Source organism: Pseudochaenichthys georgianus, chromosome 22 (assembly GCF_902827115.2).
Source record: "Pseudochaenichthys georgianus chromosome 22, fPseGeo1.2, whole genome shotgun sequence".
NCBI classification, from domain to species: Eukaryota; Metazoa; Chordata; class Actinopteri; order Perciformes; family Channichthyidae; genus Pseudochaenichthys; species Pseudochaenichthys georgianus.
The window spans coordinates 25205900-25224713 of NC_047524.1; the positions used below are offsets into that span (position 1 = coordinate 25205900).

At 43.5% G+C, this 18814-nt stretch overlaps 1 protein-coding gene across 2 annotated transcripts in view; it reads left to right on the forward strand.

The window, feature by feature from the left end:
• The first annotated feature begins 1703 nt into the window (after positions 1-1703).
• pdss2 (prenyl (decaprenyl) diphosphate synthase, subunit 2) overlaps positions 1704-18814 on the forward strand; it is a 42122-nt gene continuing 25011 nt past the window's right edge. For both annotated transcript variants that reach the window (XM_034112199.1, XM_034112200.1), the window contains exons 1-2: positions 1704-2213; positions 16629-16763. In XM_034112199.1, the coding sequence (XP_033968090.1) occupies positions 1966-2213; positions 16629-16763 (383 nt within the window). In that variant the 5' untranslated portion in view covers positions 1704-1965. The remainder of the gene's footprint in view (positions 2214-16628; positions 16764-18814) is intronic.

Here is an 18814-nt window from a genome sequence, read left to right on the forward strand (position 1 = left end):
TTTAACAAGCAGCCTCAGTAGCGTGTAGAAGAACCAAACACAGCCACAACAGCCTCTCCTCCTCATGCTGTCACCAGCCTGCTCACACTCTGCTGTGAGATCCCATTCTTCAACCAGCATTTGTCCCAGGTCAGCCAGCGTGGTTGTGCAGTTGTGTTGGTCACTCTGCACGGACAGCAGGGCCAAGCTGACCCAAAATGGGGTTCAATGGGGTTGAGGTCAGGACTGCAGGCAGGCCATCCTCTCCACTACTCTATCGGTGCAGCAATCAGCAAAGCGTTCTCTGTGTCTTCTCCACACTGTGACCCTATGATCCATGTTCCATAGGCAGAATCTGGACTCATCGCTGAACATAATGTTCCTCCACATGTTGAGGTTCCAGTGCAAGTGGGCCTGAGGGTAAAGGGCAGTCATGGCCGGCTCCTGGCGGTCGTACGAGACCGGAGAGTGGCTGCTGTTTGGCATTGGCAGCAGTAGCGTGGCGTGGGGAAAACATGAGGGGAAGCCAATAATACGTCCTTTCTTTTGGGTCGGGGGTGTGGTGGTCAATGTAATAACGTAACCAGATGAGTGATTACAGCACCCGGTATCATTTTACACACATTTGTATCATACAGATGCAGGACTTACACACGCCTGTTATCTAACCGACAGGTCCGCACGCACTCTCCAGCCGAAACTCTAATAAGCATTCATTCACAAACTAAATCAGGAGACCTTTAACGTTTACGTCGAAAAAAGTACTCAGATTGTTGGAAGTAGTAATGCCACAAAAAACGTAGCTTTATTGCTGCTTAAAATTAAATAAGAGCAAAACTATAAAAAGTATTAACATTAAAATGTACGGTAAAATAGTCTACAAAAAGAAAAGGAAACCGCATTCAGCCCATTTTAGAATAATACATATTATTGTTGACTATTATTGATGCATACTTTAATGTTGAAGCTGGTAAAGCCAAGGAGGAGTGGCTTTTCTCTTTATATATATATATATATATATATGCTGTTGGGTAGCTTGTGAATTTCACCAAGGGATCAATAAAGTTTATATTTATTTGTATTTAGTTTTTATTTATTAATAATAATACATATTTTGAGCAGATAGCAATAAATATGTATCTACACAGTAACTATAAAAATGTCAGATAAATGTAGTAGAGTAAAAAGTTGAATATATTGATGAATGTCGAGTTGAAGAATAAAGTAGTAGAACAATTGAAATACTAAAGTTAAGTATGTCATAATTGTACTTCAAAGTAGCCTTCAGTACTAAAACTAAAAACTCTTGTGTGGGTGATTCACCGATATGGACAACATTTAAAAAATGGTAATACATTTGGTCATATAGTCATAATGTTAATTTCACATTGTTGAGGTTGTTGATTAGATTTGTTGGCAAAGAAGAAGAAATGGCGCGCTTTGTATTTCCTAAATTACATAGTTCGGTGGACAGAAAACAGGTGTGGACCAACTGTAAAATGTTACATTTCACCAAACAAAAGTGACACTTTGTACATTTAATACTTGACGAAAAGGCACGTGGACATACCTTAAAAATTGCTTCATGTCACGTTCTTTCAGAGTGTAACTTTGACAAAAAACGAATGAATATAAAAGTGTCTCATTCTCTTACGGAGCTGGCAGGAAGTGCTCTCCATATTACAATTTAGCAACAAACGTCATTACGTTGGACAGCGACGTAACGTATTACGCGTTCAAAGATGGCAGCCTACAGTGACAGGTCGTGTGTTATGAAGCACTGCTAGTTATTGACACAGTAACAGTATGTTTTATCAGTCAGAACAGCAAATTATACGTTTTAATTCATAATACTAACTGCTGTTTAAGAGCATGCCACTACGTTAGAGGACGAGTCAGGCTATACAACTTAAAGATGGTGGAAGGTAACTGAATTGCACTTTATGCAACTGTCTAACTACCAAGTACATTAGAGTAAGAGAGAAAATGTTTCCTGCTACATGGTCACGACTGTCCCGCATGGCGCTGTCCAGCCGAGGACGGAGGACTCTGAGTCTGTTCTCCAGCTCAGCACCCTCCAACTGGAGCAAAGCGGTCGCAGACGCAGAGAAGATCGTCGGATATCCAACCTCCTTCATGAGCCTCCGCTGCCTGCTCAGTGATGAACTCAGTAATGTGGCCATACAGGTGAAGAGACTGGTCGGGACTCAACACCCTTTACTCCACACTGCAAGGTAACACTACACACATGATCTGGGTTTCCTTTAAGCTCCGACTCAGGGCTTGTTTTTTCCATGGAGTAAACGCCTAACCTAACTTCTATCAATGCTCTGCCAAAATAACACGACTCTGTCTTTCAGCAAAGCTTAAAATAAATATAAATGAACATTTATAGTGAAACTGTTTAAATTACTATTTTTCGGCATGAATATAATCCACCAATTGGCACTCAGTTTTGATTAAATTACTACCTTTCCTCTAAATTAAAGAGAAATACAAGTCCAATGTTTCATTATGGAGCTCACTGTATTGTGTGCCTCTTAAGTAATCATATGTTTCTCTTATGAGAGTTTTGCACGGATGATTACACTCAAATTGTTGATTAACTACTGTTTTATTAAAAAAACAAATACATTTGGCAGCACTCATCATTGTGGAATTACATTACTGTACAAACACATGACATCACCTACAGATCCATACTAGTATCCTCTTTCGTCACTGCAGACCTTTGGGTAAACAACAATCGTTTGTAATTAATACATCTATTTTGTTAAGTCAAGCAACAGCCATTGTCAGTGGTTGCTGCCTTTATTGACAGCCATCAGATGCTAAACTATTAGTAATATTTTTGTGACAACAGCTTATAAACAAATATGTGCATCATATCACACACAAACTGAATTTTAACCACAAACGTCATCATTTCGTAACAGCCCCCTTAGACAGATTCTAAACTGGGATTGAGGATAAAAACGTATTATTATAAAAGATGATTTTCCTCTTATCATCCTTCTTTGTAGTTTTAAAGAATATTGTTTGCTGATCTTTGAAACCCTTAATTGATTTGACAAACTCAAGCTACAGTTTAATAGATTTTATAACTACATAACAGTCAAGGGATTGAAAAACATTTGCTAGCCTTTCCTTCTGTTATTGGAAATACACACAATGCTGTTTTGATCCCGATTGAATGTTCTCACGTTTTATTTTCATTTATGTTCCTGACTGATGTGCTTATCTGTACAAAGGCTTATGTTATTTGCTGCTTTGTTTACAAAAAACAGGGCAGTGTGTACACTCAGAGACAGGGCCGCCCCTGGCCAACTTGGGGCCCCAAGCGACCATTGTGAGATGAGGCCCCCCCCCCCCCCCCCCCCCCAACCGACAGGAGTGAAAACATTTTTTTTTGGAAACAAAGTAGGCTACTTTGCAAATATAATTCCTGTTTATTATTATTATCAACACAGTTACTTTGTATACAGTGAGGTAAATGGTAAATGTGCATTTATGTCGTTCAGTGTGCGTTTACAGGTGAATACGTCTGCATTTCCTGCCAAATACTAGCCTCAAAAAGATTAAAATATAATGAATGCAAATAAACTACTTCTACTAATAATAATAATCATAATCAATTCAATAATATAAATACTATATTTTATTATAATATAGTTGTAATATAGTCAAGACAAAACATGCTTATGACTAGGGATCGACCGATATGGCTTTTTCAAGGCCGATACCGATACCGATTATTAGTAATCAAGGAGACCGATAACCGATATTTGGAACCGATATACATTTGCAGTAAAATCAGAAAATCTTGGTGTCAAAATGTAGAATAACACAAACTCCAACACAACTTCTTTGAAATGCATTTAAGCATAGCCTATATTATGTTTAATGAACTTTTAAAACATCTTACAACTGGTTTCCTCTCTGAGCCCTTTTCTTTAGTGCAGCCATCTGCAATGAGTTAGAGAGACAAGAAGTGGGGCAGCAGGCTGACATGCTTAACTAACAATAATGCTTAATTTATTATATCAAACCAATGCCTGTCTGTCTAGCATAAAATCCCAATAAACTGCTAGCAACTGCAAAACACTAGTGCTAGCTAATGTTTTGCAAACTATTAAAAGTGAGGCTATTGCAGTAGACCTAACGTTAGACTAGTAGCCTCACTTCTAATATTTTGCTAAACATTTGCTAAATACATGTTGGCTAGCTAATGAGCTTCACATATCAACCTGAAAAACTGCGAGGCTTCACTCGCAGCCCCCCCTCCGCACCACAGTTCCGCTGCAAGACGCTGCACGCTGACTGACTTCCCCCGTCCCTGTGTAACTGGGAAGCTGATAGAATTAGATCAATAGATCGTGCTGTTTTTGCAAGTTCAGCATAGGGGATTGGGATGTTTATTGAACTTCGGCTTTCAACTGATTTACCTTCGAAACACATGTATGGCTCTGCCGCTCAGCGCTGCTGCTTGCCTCTGTCTGCGTTCTTCGCACCTGCCTGTAATCTGAGAAGGTCCCGCCTCTATGGCTGGCTCCCGCCCGGAAAATCTTCAGTGTTGATTGACACTTCAGTAATAGCCTATCAGACATTGCTCGTGTACAGAGAGTGGTGACTGCAGACAGAGAAACGGCCGCATCAGAGCCAAAGTGTTATCGGCAATTTTATAAAAAAAAAGGCCGATACCGATAATCGGTCAAATGATGAATATCGGCCCCGATAATCGGCCTGGCCGATAATCGGTCGACCCCTACTTATGACATGTTCAAAAACTGATATTTCTTAAATCTGTATTCAAATGTAGTTCCCTCTGTCAGCAATGTATCAACAACTACACACACATTTCTATCAGTATTTCTCTGTGTTGTGGCTGACATGACGATGACTGTTACGGCCCGTCCACACAGCGGCTTTGGAAAAAGCTTGCCGGCGGGTGTGTCTGAAGCTCGACCAACAACCAATCACATGAATCTCCCGCCCCTGACACACAAGCAGCGGTTTGACTGGCTAGAGCGTGTACTGGCATATGATTTGATTGGCTGACGCTTCCACCGAAAGCTTCAGAAGCTTAAAAAGTTGAACATTGCTCAACTTTTGCAGCCTGAAACGCCAGGAAAGCTCCGCTCTGCTTCCCACAATGCAGTTCGGCGAAAAGTGACGTCACCCCATTCAAAGTGAATGGGCAGAAGCTGTTTGGACGGGCCGTTAGGAGTTAAGGGGAGAGGCTGAGCATCACTATGAAATGTGCAAATTGACATAAAAATGAATAAAAGGGGAAAAAATGCTCCATGTTTTATAGGCTGTAAACTTGAACTGTTCTGTAAGCCAATAGACAGACAGTGTATCACTCTTCCTCCTGTACATTAGCAGATAAAAGGCATCACATACTTGAATGAATGTTAAATAAAGAATGCTGGAAATAACTGCATCTCCATTAGCCTGTATGCTCTGCAGAGACTGCCTTCTTCATGTCGTGAATTGCAGCTGATGCTTCAATATGGCAATTGGCAATTTGACAACATTCGCAAGTTGTACATTTGACTCATACAATAACCCACCTTCGAGTGATGCTCTAGTTTCTTCATGTTTTGTTTTTTTTCCCTCTTGCTTGCTCCGGACTGAAACTGTCTTTTCACCGCCATCTCTTCACCTGCACTAGTGGCCGTATCAAAGCCGTGATTGGTCAGATGTCGATTCATTGCAACGGTGTCGGGTTACAGACGTGCTCCCCTTGTCACCTCTCTCACTCTCACTCTCGCGGGGGTTGCGCGGAGAACTGCGCACAGCAGCTGAGGCCCTCTGGGCGGGGCCCCCTGCGCAAGGCGGGGCCCCATGCAGCCTGCGTGATTGGCCTGTAGGGAGGGGCGGCCCTGCTCAGAGGCCACTTGTTGAGTTTGTGGGCTCCAACTGCAGAGGTCTCCCCTGTGCTTCAAACTTTATCTTGGGACAACCAGGAGAAACTGGTCAGCAGGATTTAGTGACCTTGAAAGGTTGTGTGTTGTTAAAGGTCAGAGAGATAGGTTGTTCAACCTTAAAGAGGTTGTGAGTGATACTGTAATACAGGACATGATTACACTGATCAGAAACCATGTCACTTGTATCTGTTAGAAAGGGTAGCTAGTTAAACTTTTTAATACACAGTTGGCTACTTTAGTAGTTCTTAACTCTAATATGTTCTCTTTTTTTTAAGAGTTCGTATAACTTGTATAATGTTTGTCAATCTAAACGTAGTAAGTACAGCTGCTGGATAAATGGTGAGAAATAATAATAAAAAGTTCAATATTTCCCTCTGATATATTGTGACTATAACGCAGCGTCCACACGGCGGCGTGCGTCTGAAGCTCGACCAACAACCAATCACATTAATCTCCCGCCCCGGACACACAAGCACGCGGTTTGATTGGCTAGAGCTTGTACTGGCATATGACTTGATTGGCTGACGCTTCCGTCGAAGCTTCAAAAGTTGAACATTGCTCAACTTTTGAAGCGAGCAACGCGAGCAAAGCGAAGCGATGCTCCCACGATGCAGTTCGGCAAAGTGTGACGTCACCCCATTCAAAGTGAATGGGCAGAAGCGTTGAAGCTTCAACGCACACCGCCGTGTGGACGGGCCGTAAGAAGTATTGTAGCTGAAGTATAAGTATATAGTTTCACAGTTAAGTAAAGGAGCTGTGTGTAATGACTTTATCAGCAACATTCCTTAGATAGAAACAAAGTCAATCAACTGATAACAATACAACTAATCATATTTGTATAATGTTAATCTATCTAAATGCATAAAAGCGTAGTAAAGCCAGCAGCCCTTTGCTGACATCGTAAGAGAAATTGGTCAACTTTCAAATCAAATGTTTGCCCTGAATAAAGTCTAAAGGGAAATGTTAAGTATGGGAGCAAAAGCAAAGTCATGAATTGGTTTGTCACTGCATTAATGCTTCACTTCAAAAAAGGAAATGGACTAAAGAAGCACGCAAGGGCTAACATTTTAGGGATGCACATATTGTGAAGTTCTGGGTTAAAAATAACAATTTGTCCAAAACCAATACTAATGTGTTGTGGTTTTTTGCTAATAATTAAATAATTCTTTATTAAAAAAAGTAAAGAAAGTCTTTGCGTGAGACATAAATGAAATGTGTTTAAATGTAAATATAAAACCAATTAGAAACATAAAGTGTGACTTCACCCCCCAATCTGCATATACTACATACTGGGGTTTGAGTTGGTGCTACATTGATGCAACATAACCATAGACTGTTTATATAAGAGCACATATTGAGATCAGCTCCTGCCATAGTTGATGTCATCAGGCAGGCAGTCAACAGGGCGAATTGTGGCCGATGTTCAGACATTGAATGGATGCATCTGTATAAACCATAAACTAACTTCTCAAAGGGAAGTACTGTATTTATTTCTTCTGCAGGAGAGGCCCAAAGACAACATATTTGTCTGTGTTGCATTCACCTCTTTTGTGGTATTAATCAACCCAATTAGATGTTCCTAAAAAGACCTATGGCCATGCCAGACATAGTTGTTTTTATATCCAGTTGTTGCCTATAGTTGCACGATGCCAAGGAGGACTTGTGATGCAACTGCAAACCCATGATTGTGCAATGATGAAGGAGGGACTACAACGGGTCACATCTTCCAAATATGACCACTTTATCACAGGGGTTGCCTTGTCTTTCATCTTATCAAAGAAATCAAGAACTTGGAGAACCAAGGAAAGAGAACCAGAAGAGAGAGTCCTCAAACTCAATCCCGCCATGCCGACGGGTGTGTTGGAAACAGGAGCCCAAGGGTGTAATAACCTATACACCTAAATCTGATATGACAATCCATTTGGGTGTTGTAGCATGGTGGGGAGGTGGGGTGGGGTGGGGAGCAGACCTCTTGACAGTCCTCACTGTCAGCTTGGGTTGGCTGGTTCGTATTTCCCTCTGTGTCTCTGCCTTAGACGTGCGGCAGATAAAAATATCCACAATAGCAGACAGGCAGACCCTCGTGGAGTTGGGTTTCGGTTTTTCCTTTCCTTTCATTCTCAAAAACTGCAGCTCAGCTAACTTTGCCCCAAAGTCTGGAGTTACTGTACAGCGAGGGGACTGCAGCCCTGGAGAAGAAACTTAACTTACTTTAAGGACAGTCCTTGAGAGTTTGCCTTCGACTAGAATTTCCCTCCAGCATTTTCTCGCCTTTTCTTTCTAGAATCTCAAGCATGAGCTCTGATATCTTGATCAATGTGATAAGTGGTGCCTCATTAGCCTGCATATTTCAGCTAGATTGTGGACAAGAAACCATTTTGAAATTATAGTCTTCTCCAGTCTGTTTTAGGACATATAGGAATGATCTCAAGTTAGTCTAAAATGGGCTTTCCTCAAAAAGAAAAGGTTATTAGCCTATTCAAATTCCCCCCACCCTCAATGCACTAGAGGTTTCAAGTTTCCACATCACAAGCTGCACATTGGACAAAAACTGGATATCACCATGTGGTATCATAAAGTCCTGCTTGTACGGACATGTGTGGAACTCCGATTTCAGGTGAAATACGTTCGAACTTCAAGAGATGAATAGGAAAACAGCCTTCTAGTGTCAAAGTAAGGGTACAGTAAGGGTATGGAGTTATTGAGAACTTTTATTGACACTTAAAGGTCCCCTATTATACTGTTTTTCATCAATATATTATAGGTCTCATATATATATACAGAACATGTCTCTGATTGGCTCCAAACACCAAACAGATCATTGCAGCATCCCATAATCCCTTCTGTTTCAGCCCTGTTTCCAAAGTGCTTATTCTCTGTCTGTTACTTTAGATGAAAATAAGGAGCCACTCTCCACGCCCCTCTGAGAGAGATTTGGTTAAAAAGAACACCATGGTGCTCTCGGAGGAGATTCAGGTAACCAACAAATCGTTATGACATCATAAAGTGGCCAAAATCTGATCGGCAGGTTTTTATATAAATCAGAACAAAAAGTGAGCGAATCTTTTTTCCTGAAACTTTCAGAATCTCTTTACACAGAGGGGACACATGTTGATGTATACAAGACATGAACAAGTGGATTTTGCATAATAGGTCCCCTTTAAGTTAGGACATATTTGCTGATCGACAAAAGCACTTATAGATAAGCATCTTTGTTACATTCCCTCTTGGCTAGGGATACAAAAGGGAAACGACACGACCAGATTGGATTTGGTATATGTTACCGGTGGTTTATTTGTAACGGCAACTGAGTAAAATGATGTACACAAACAGCTTGGCCCAACGACGGGTCAAGCTGTCACTATCTCACAAAAGAGTCTCCAAAAGAGAGTTGCCCAGTACTATACAAAAGGAAAGGAAATACCTCACTTCTAAAGTGGAAACAAAACAATAATCAAAACGAGGCTGTGGGAAAACACAGCTGGTACGGGTCCACAGGTGCTAATCACCTGGATCTAAGTAATATACACACGGGAATGCTGGTCTACAGGTGCTAATCAACCTGGATCTAAGCGGTATACACACACAAACCCTATACTAACACAGAACCCGACGACACGCTGCTAATCAGTGTGCTCGCCCAGAACCCAACTGAATACACTGCTAATCAGTGTAGCTAACACAGAATACACACGGCTAAACAGTCTCAGAAGTCACAGAACGAAGGCAGTATCACAAGGAGAGGCTTGAGGGGTCTGTCACACAATGCAGAGCCCCCCGAATGGTATCCGTGCCCAGCCTTTATACTCCTCCCCCGGGTGACGTGGCAGAAGCGGGCAGGGCTTGGGTGACGTCTGTCCAATCCCCACGGATGTTGCGAGGTCGAGACGGCCACTGACAGCATAGGAACTGCACAGCTCATTTGCATACACCCACACACAAACAGAGTTAAGGGCACAAGGTAGCAGCAGCTGTAACACCCCCCCCCCCCCCCCCCTTAAAACACAAACCCCACAGGGTTTTTGTGAACCTTAACACATCACAACACGACCACATCATTCCAGTCTGGACAGGGCATCTGCGAACACATTCTCTGAACCTTTCTTGAGGCGGATTTGCAGGTTGTAGTCCTGGACGATCAGAGCCCACCGCATGAGACGCTGGTTGTGATTGTACATGCGGGACAAAAAGACAATGGGGTTATGATCGGTAAACACTGCAACCGTCAAAGAACTGGACCCGACATAAACCTCAAAGTGCTGGAGAGCTAACAACAAAGCAAGGGTCTCCTTTTCAATGGTAGAGTAGCGTACCTGGTGTTTGTTGAACTTGCGGGAGAAATAGCAGACAGGATGATCAACTCCATCCGCATCCTCCTGCAGTAAAACAGCACCAGCCCCCACTGCACTGGCATCCACCTCGAGTTTAAAGGGCTTCGCAAGATCGGGAGCAGCAAGCACAGGAGCGTGACTTAGAAGTGTCTTTACACACTCAAATGCATGTTGGCACTCAGGGGTCCAAACATAGTCCACCTTGGGACTTATCAACTTAGTTAGGGGTTGGGCCACAGTGGAAAAGTTGCGGCAGAAACTGCGGTAGTAGCCGGCCATACCGAGGAAACGGCGGAGATCACTCCTGGTGCCGGGCACCGCACATTCAGCCACCGCAGTAACCTTCGCTTCCACTGGTCGGACTTGGCCTTGCCCAACCTGCTTCCCTAAATATGTGACAGTAGCTTTACCAAACTCACATTTGGCCAGATTCAAGGTAAGCGACGCCTGTGCGAGCCGGGTGAATACCTGCCCAGGATCTTCATGTGCATCTCCCAGGTGGGCGTGTACACAATGAGATCATCTAAATAAGCATTACAGTTACTTATTCCGGAGAGGACAGTATTCCCCAATCTTTGAAACGTAGCGGGAGCATTACACATACCAAACGCCATGACTGTGTACTGCAGGAAACAGTCAGGTGTAGCGAAAGCGGAGATTTGTGAGGCACGGTCCGTTAAAGGTACCTGCTAGTAACCTTTAAGTAGGTCCAATTTACTGACATACTTCGCAGAACCTAAATTGTCGATGCAATCCACCATTCTTGGCAAGGGGTAGCAATCTGTCACCGTAACAGCGTTCACCTTACGGTAGTCTGTGATAAAGCGTGGAGAACCATCAGATTTAGCTTCTACAAGACACGGCGAACACCATGGGCTAGAGCTCTGTGTCGCCAGGCCATTTGATACAAGATATTCAGCCTCCTGTTTCATAAGCTCGCGCTTGGTCGGATTGGCACGGTACGGATGTTGTTTAATCGGCCTCCCGCCTTTTACATTGATGTCATGCGTTATCACATTAGTTTGTGTCGGGACATCATGGAAAAGGCACGGGAAACGATCCACCAACTGGGCTATGTCATTCTGCTGCTGTCCCTCCTGCAGATGCCCTAACGTAGTTGGCAATGTCTTGGCTACTCTTTGATTAGCTGAGCCGATCGGCGTACTATCAGTGGTGGTGCGTGAATAATAACGCTTCAACATGTTCACATGGCAAATGCGCGTTTTACGCTGTCTCTCTGGAGTACAAATTACATAATCCGTGTCACTGAGACAATCACGGATTTCGTACGGGCCGAGGAATTTTGCTGAGAGCGCAGAGCCGGGGATAGGTAATAGTGCGAGAACCTTGTTACCTATTTCAAAGTGCCTAGGGACAGCGGCACGGTCATAATATCGCTTCATGACCTCTTGTGAAGCGGAGAGCGACTCTCTAACGAGTGAATTTGCTCGGTGCAACCGCTCACGAAACTGGCTAATACGTTTTTATCTGAAGGTATATCAGCCGAAAGAAACTCATCATGTAAGATTTTGAGTGGACCGTGGGGCGTATGGCCAAAAACGAGCTCCGCGGGACTGAATCCTAATGACTCCTGAACAGCTTCACGGGCTGCGAACAAAACTAAAGGAATTCCCTCATCCCAATTTTTTTCTGTCTCCATACAGTATTTTCTCAGCATGCTTTTTAAAGTCTGATGCCACCGTTCTAACGCCCCCTGCGACTCGGGATGATACGCACTGGATATCACATGTTTAACCTGCAGTGTTTGTAGGACCTGTTTGAACAATTTAGATTTAAAATGTGTCCCTTGGTCACTTTGAATTACACGCGGTATTCCAAATGTAGAAAAGAACTTCGTCAAGGCCTTAACTACAGATGCGGAAGTAATGCTACGCAGCGGAATAGCTTCTGAAAAACGAGTCGACGTACACATTATGGTGAGCAAATACTGTTGACCCGTTTTTGTACGTGGTAAAGGGCCAACATAGTCTATCAGCACCCGGTCAAAGGGCTCACCTATAGCCGGTATGGGATGTAACGGAGCCTGCGGAATCTTTTGATTAGGCTTACCGACAACCTGACACACATGGCAGCAGCGGCAGAAGCTAGAAACGTCCTTCTTTAAACCTGGCCAAAAGAAATGCTTGAGAGCTATTTGATAAGTTTTAGTCACGCCCAAGTGTCCCGACCATTGACTTTCATGTGCTACAGATAGCACATGTTGACGGTATGGCACCGGCACGACTACCTGATGCACTACACTCCAGTCAGCTTCAGCAGTAGCAGTGAGGGACCATTGGCGCACTAATATCTCCTTATCCAACACATAAGCCACCTTCTCACCCCTTGCTTTGCTATTACTCACCACCTGCTCGAAACACCTCGCAAGCGTCGGATCCGCCCTCTGCGCGGCGAGCAACAGCTCTCGGGTTACCGGGAATGTGGAACCGTCAACGGCTGGGTTGGCAGGTTGCGCTGGCGCAGCGGTTCCAGCAGGGAAAACAGAGGATGCAGAAACCGCCACTGCTGGCTTCTCCTCCGGTATTTTGTCATCTGTAAACATTTTCCCAAACATAGTATCATTTAAAGACACCTCCGAGTTACAGTACAAATAGGGAAAATGTGGGCCTGGGTTACTTCAGGCACTACAGGCCGAGGAGAATCCAATATTTCTAGCGCAGGAGTTACCTTACCTCCTGCGATGTCATTTCCCATTAGGAAAACTATACCCCGTATAGGTAATGCGGGGCACACAGCAACAGGGAAAAATCCAGTAATTAGGTTAGATTGTACATGTACATTGTGTACGGGCCAGGGCACATAACCCATCTCAATGCCACATAAAGTCGATCCATACCCACACGCTGATTGTTCGGAAAATGTTAGGGCCGAGGCCACAATCACTGACTGTGAGCCTCCAGTGTCTCGTAGAATGCAGACGGGTCTCTGATCGTCTGTCTCACCTGTTAATGATATTAATCCCTCGAACACAAAAGGCTTAGGGATCTATTTCCTCCTCATTGTCAGGTGTGGAAATACTGAGTGAGTTAGTGTTAATTAAGCCGATGCCTTTCGGCCTGGTCATGTTTGGTGGCTGCTCCTTCCGCTTAAGAATCATGCAATTACCAATAAGATGTCCAGGCTGATGACAATAGTGACATTCTCTCTCCTCTCTGTTCCTCGTGAATACTTTAGCTGGCTGACCAATAGGTGCACCCGGCATGCGGCGAGGTTTCTCAGCAACAGCCGGAAAAAACACCGATTTATGGTTTAGCACGTACTCGTCTGCCAGTACAGCAGCTGCTGAGAGAGAACGCACTTTTTGCTCATTTATATGCCCTACAATACGGTCAGGCAATCCTCTCTTAAATTCCTCTATCAGGATTAATTCTTTCAAGGCAGAATACTCTGCAGCGTCACATGAATCAATCCACTTGGAGAGCAACAAGGAGAGGCTTGAGGGGTCTGTCACACAATGCAGAGCCCCCCGAATGGTATCCGTGCCCAGCCTTTATACTCCTGCCCCGGGTGACGTGGCAGAAGCGGGCAGGGCTTGGGTGACGTCTGTCCAATCCCCACGGATGTTGCGAGGTCGAGACGGCCACTGACAGCATAGGAACTGCACAGCTCATTTGCATACACCCACACACAAGCAGAGTTAAGGGCACAAGGTAGCAGCGGCTGTAACAATCTTCTAGATATAAAAAGTGATTTGTGCAAATGGGCAGCCTGGGAAACACCTATAGGCCTGTCAATATTAACGTGTCATTGTATTTCTTTAAACCTTCTCATGTACATATATTTCAAATACCAAGTCATTACATAACCAAATGTGACACGGCTTCCAAATAGCAGATGACAGAAAATAAAGAACCACAAATAAATGTCCTTAAAGATTGCTGGTTCTGTAATGTTGGCGTTTAAAATCTGAGTGCACCACGAAGCAGCAATTGAAGCATGTCCAATGACGGGTCAATGATCTCTTTCAGTGCTTTTAGGCCTTAAGCGTGTCCAATGGGACAGTTTATGTTGTCTCTTAAAAGACACCACGGTAATCGGTTTTTAAATAGGCTTACCCACTGAACATTCATTTGGGTGAGATGTTAGCTTGCAAATAAACTACAAGCAACTGTTTATATTCTCTTTTAGCAGAGGTGAATATTTAGCTTTTATTTTATTCGTCTGCTAATTAGATCTGCAATTTGTTATGGATGTTGCTGAGCATTCCTTGAGACTTCCTTTTCTCAGTCATTAAAGCAACTTGAGGTTTAACTCGGTAATCAATCATCCAATTGGGCAAACTGCATATTCAATAAAGATATCTGCACTGTAGAGACAGATGCATTGCAAAAACTCCATCATAAGAAAAGTACAGGCATGTTTAGCATGAACGCATCCTCTCCATACTCCGGAGAGGCAGAGGATCAATAAGCCACCACACATGTGATCACACATTAGCATCCATTCATCTCAGCCCCTGCACACAGCCACTAAAGGTCCAGAAGTCCTGCGCTGCAGTGGCGGAGCGGGAGGCGTAGTGACCTGTTCACAACCCTTTCAAACTGACAGCAGCCCATTCCTCTCCTCCACTCCCTCTCTCCCTCTCCCAAGCCCTCACTATCTCTCGCTTTCCACATCATCCTTTGCCCCACCCCTTTGCGGGAGGGCGGTTGTGATTGATTGATGTATGCCGGTGTGGATAGTGACATAAATATGAATCATCTGCCACCCTCAGGCCACTGGCTTAACCGGACTCCCCAAGAGGAGAGCAGCTTCATCATGTTTTTGCTCTCTAGCCGTTTTCTGTTCGCCCGGCGATGCTTCTGCATTCATCAATACGCCAGCCTCCTATTTTTCACTTGAGTACAAATTTAGAGTGACCATAAATAAATCCCAAAAGCCGCCATGAAAGACAGCCCTACATAATGTCAGATGTATCTACATGTTTTATGTTGCTTTCTCTTGTCTCAGCACCAGCACACTGTGAATCACCCGTGTGTTTCTTCTGTCATCTTTTCTTGCATTTCTGCTTTGCTCTCCCCCTCCCCCCTCCCCCCGTCCCCTCCCAGTTGTCATGCTTTATCTTCTCACATCCGTTCTCTGTCTCATTCCTCCACCTCCCCCCTGTGGTGCAGGGGTGGGTCAGAGAGGGGGGGGGTGGAGGTGGCGGGGGTTGGTGAGGCCGGTGTCTGGGCATGGAGCGGAGGGGGGCGTGGCGGCTTGTCTGCCTCGGAGCCCCTAACGAGAGCGTGATTCATGGCACAAGGGGCTCCCATAGGGACAGGATTAGAGGTGCTCTGTCTAAAGCACTCCCCAGAGACAGTAAAAAGATATTTAATCTGCCCACCACGCAGGCAGATACCTCTGGGCTCCGTGGGTGTGTTAGGGCCCCCCCCCCCTTCCTAAAAAGAAAAACTGTAGAAATATACACTCCGACAGCGAACTGTGCAATTATTTCTCGGTACTTTGCAGTTTAATCCTTAAACATTTTGTCATTCTTTGTCCTACAGAAACGGTCCACATTGATTGGCTAATCATGATTATTCAATAGCATCAATTGAATGTCCAGACCTATATATATATTAAAAAGAAAGATTAAAAAAAGCAAGTTCAATATGAATAATACAAACCCTTTTTTAAAGCTTCTATCATCCATATTCCTACATTAACAAAGACTAATTGTAACGTGAAAAGGATGGTTTATAGTGAGGAACCCACAGAGGATGATCCGCCTGCTATCAGCTCCCTTCAGCTCTGTGTAGCATTTCAGCATCTTCCAACTCATTGTTTGGGTTTCGTCAGCCGGTAACTTTACGCTTTTGGTTTGGTCACACCTCTCTGAATAATAAATCATTTGCATTGTATGTGTCAAACACTATTGTACGCAGCCATGATGATTAGCAGGCTTTACATAGCATTTCACACCGAGTACCTTCCTTTGGAATCAACGGGACTGCGTTTCGGGACAAAGAAGAAAGAACCTTACTTCGGAAGTGTGTCGAAGTTATTTTACTTTCACTATTTAAACTACTTACTGTATGCATGCTGGATGTTTCCAAGCTGTTACCGGTTTCTTAAACATTGCTCCTTAAACAGGGTGAAGCAGTGGGATCAGGTGTAGCTCAGGCTCTTGGAACAGATGGCAGCAGGGTTAGGAAGAGATGTTAAATGTACACGTTTAAAAAGCCTTGTTCTGCTCAGAAAGGTTGGAGAAATAGAGCTATCAATGTAAACTGGTTCAACCTTAGTTTGTGCCATGGCCATCAAGTATGTCTAAAACAAGGGAACCAGGCATATAAGAGAATGAATTAGAAACCCAGAGAACTAATTCATACTGTTTACTGATGGTCTATTTGTGTTTTAATCTTCTGATGGTCTTTCTCTGCAGGGACTTTGTCTTCGACAGCAGGAACAATCTCCCGACAAGAGGACTGATTGTTCTGCTGTTGTCCAAAGCAGCAGGGCCGAGCCACACAGCCTCCGATCTTCTGGCTCAGGACACGGTCAGCGGCATCCACACTAGGTAATTCAATAATGGAGCCAGAATGATCTCAACATCTTTCATTTCCATCCATTCAACTTGAAGTGATTGACACCATTTTTGGATTGAGCGTTCATCTCCCGTGAACACGAGATCTGAGGGATTTCTTCCTAATCTGGCTCAAATGTCCATTTGGTCTCAAGGATGAACTGATTATATTTTCGTCTTCAAAGGTCTTTTGGACACAACTCAAGTCTTCATATTCTAAGTATTACAATTTCACACAAGTATCTAATAGGGTCAATGATAAAGCTATGACTCTATTGGACAGACATATGATGCAAGATATAACTTCAGTCATTTGTAGAGGAATTCAACGTGGGGCGATAATTCTAGTTTACATTGGTTGAGTCACAAGATGGTAAGGGACCAGTTCTGTTCATCTACTGCTTATTACTACTTGGATCCATATAATGTCCATCAAAGTCCATACTCTCCACTTTGCTGCTCTTCTGGCTTTGTTTACCGATGTTCCTCAAACTTCCAGACATCTGCTTTCTCCCTGAACTCTACAGCATGTTTGACTTTACAGCTCTGCATGGTGCAAGCGTCAACATCAGCAGGATGCGCTGATGAATCTTTCTCCTCTGCAGGAAATTCCCTAAAGCATGCCTAACTGAGACAATCTAATTGGTTGCCATTGCATAAAATAACCATTGCACAGAAACATTGTGCCCTAGAGGGTTTCCCCGAATGTTAAACTGTGTCTACCAACCTTAATCAGTCATAGAGCCTCTACGGAATTATTTCCACTATCATACCACGGCTAGTTTTTAATCCACAACTATCGGTTCATGTCTGTAACCCCACACTAGCAGACCATCCTTCTTGTTTCCGAATATTTTCATTTTCATGTACAGTCGGCACTGATTGAATGGGAAACAGTGTGCAGCAAACATGCATAATATTGCTTTTTGGAGTCATAAATGTGCATGGCAAGCAGACCAAGAAAGGTGATGCCTCTTTTGTCCGTGTTACATGGCTGATGAAGGATAAATAGAGAAATAAAATCCTCTTGTCAGGTAACTCTATCTTGGCCTTTGTGGTTATAGTCCATATCAATTCATGTAAATGAAGCACTACATTATCTTGCAAATATAATGGATACTGGGAGTAAAATAACCACAGTAACACAGCGAGGCAGTCGTTAAAGAAAAAACTAACAACATTGCAATCCTGACGCGATAAAGTAGTCCTGGCCACTGCGTGCCAACACATGGAACTGCGGCAACAGCGACGTTACTTAAAATGATGGCAGCGCTGATCGAGATTAACGGTAAATGTCAGTCTGTTCACATTCTCTTTTTCATGTCTTTAAACTCTGCCAGAGCCCATACCTTGTTCCCAATGGTGTTTACTTCCTGTCTGTCTCCTTCTGTTGAGTTCTCTGACGTCTAGCGCTCTGTCTTTTAAACTTCTTTATTTTGCCTTGCTTTTTTTTCTTTTTTTCAAAAAGTATTCCATTGTGTTTTCTGATTGAGAAAACGCATGTTCTTTGTTTGCAGCTGATGTTAAATTGACCGAACTTCTTTCTGCGGATTGATTTGGCCGCACACAGTCCCTTGATCCTCCTTAGCAACGGTCTGTTATCCTTAGCAGTGGTCTGTTAGTGAGAATGAACAACCTTTGTAATGTCCAAATTGACCAATAAGTATTGAGTAGTCAACGATTATTACACAGCTTAAATCAATACTCTATTCTGATTGGTCAATTTCAACATTTTAAGGACTTCTCTGGTCAAATTAAAGTAAGCTTTAAAATAATATGTGTTTGATCAGAAATCCTCATTGGAATGTTATTTGAATATTCATTTTCTATATGTGAGGGGCAGACTCTGAATCATAGCCATGCTCCGAATTCCCTTTTATAGCTCCTTTTAAATATATAGTGTCAAATGAGCTATTAGTGTTCTGCTGTGAAAATGCTTCAGGTAGCACCCCAAGATCCTCCCCGCCTTCTCACACACATTGACTCCCGGCACGCAGATCGGTGCCAAGTGGTTTCCAGAAGTGACTGCTGTGTTTGGCGTGGCC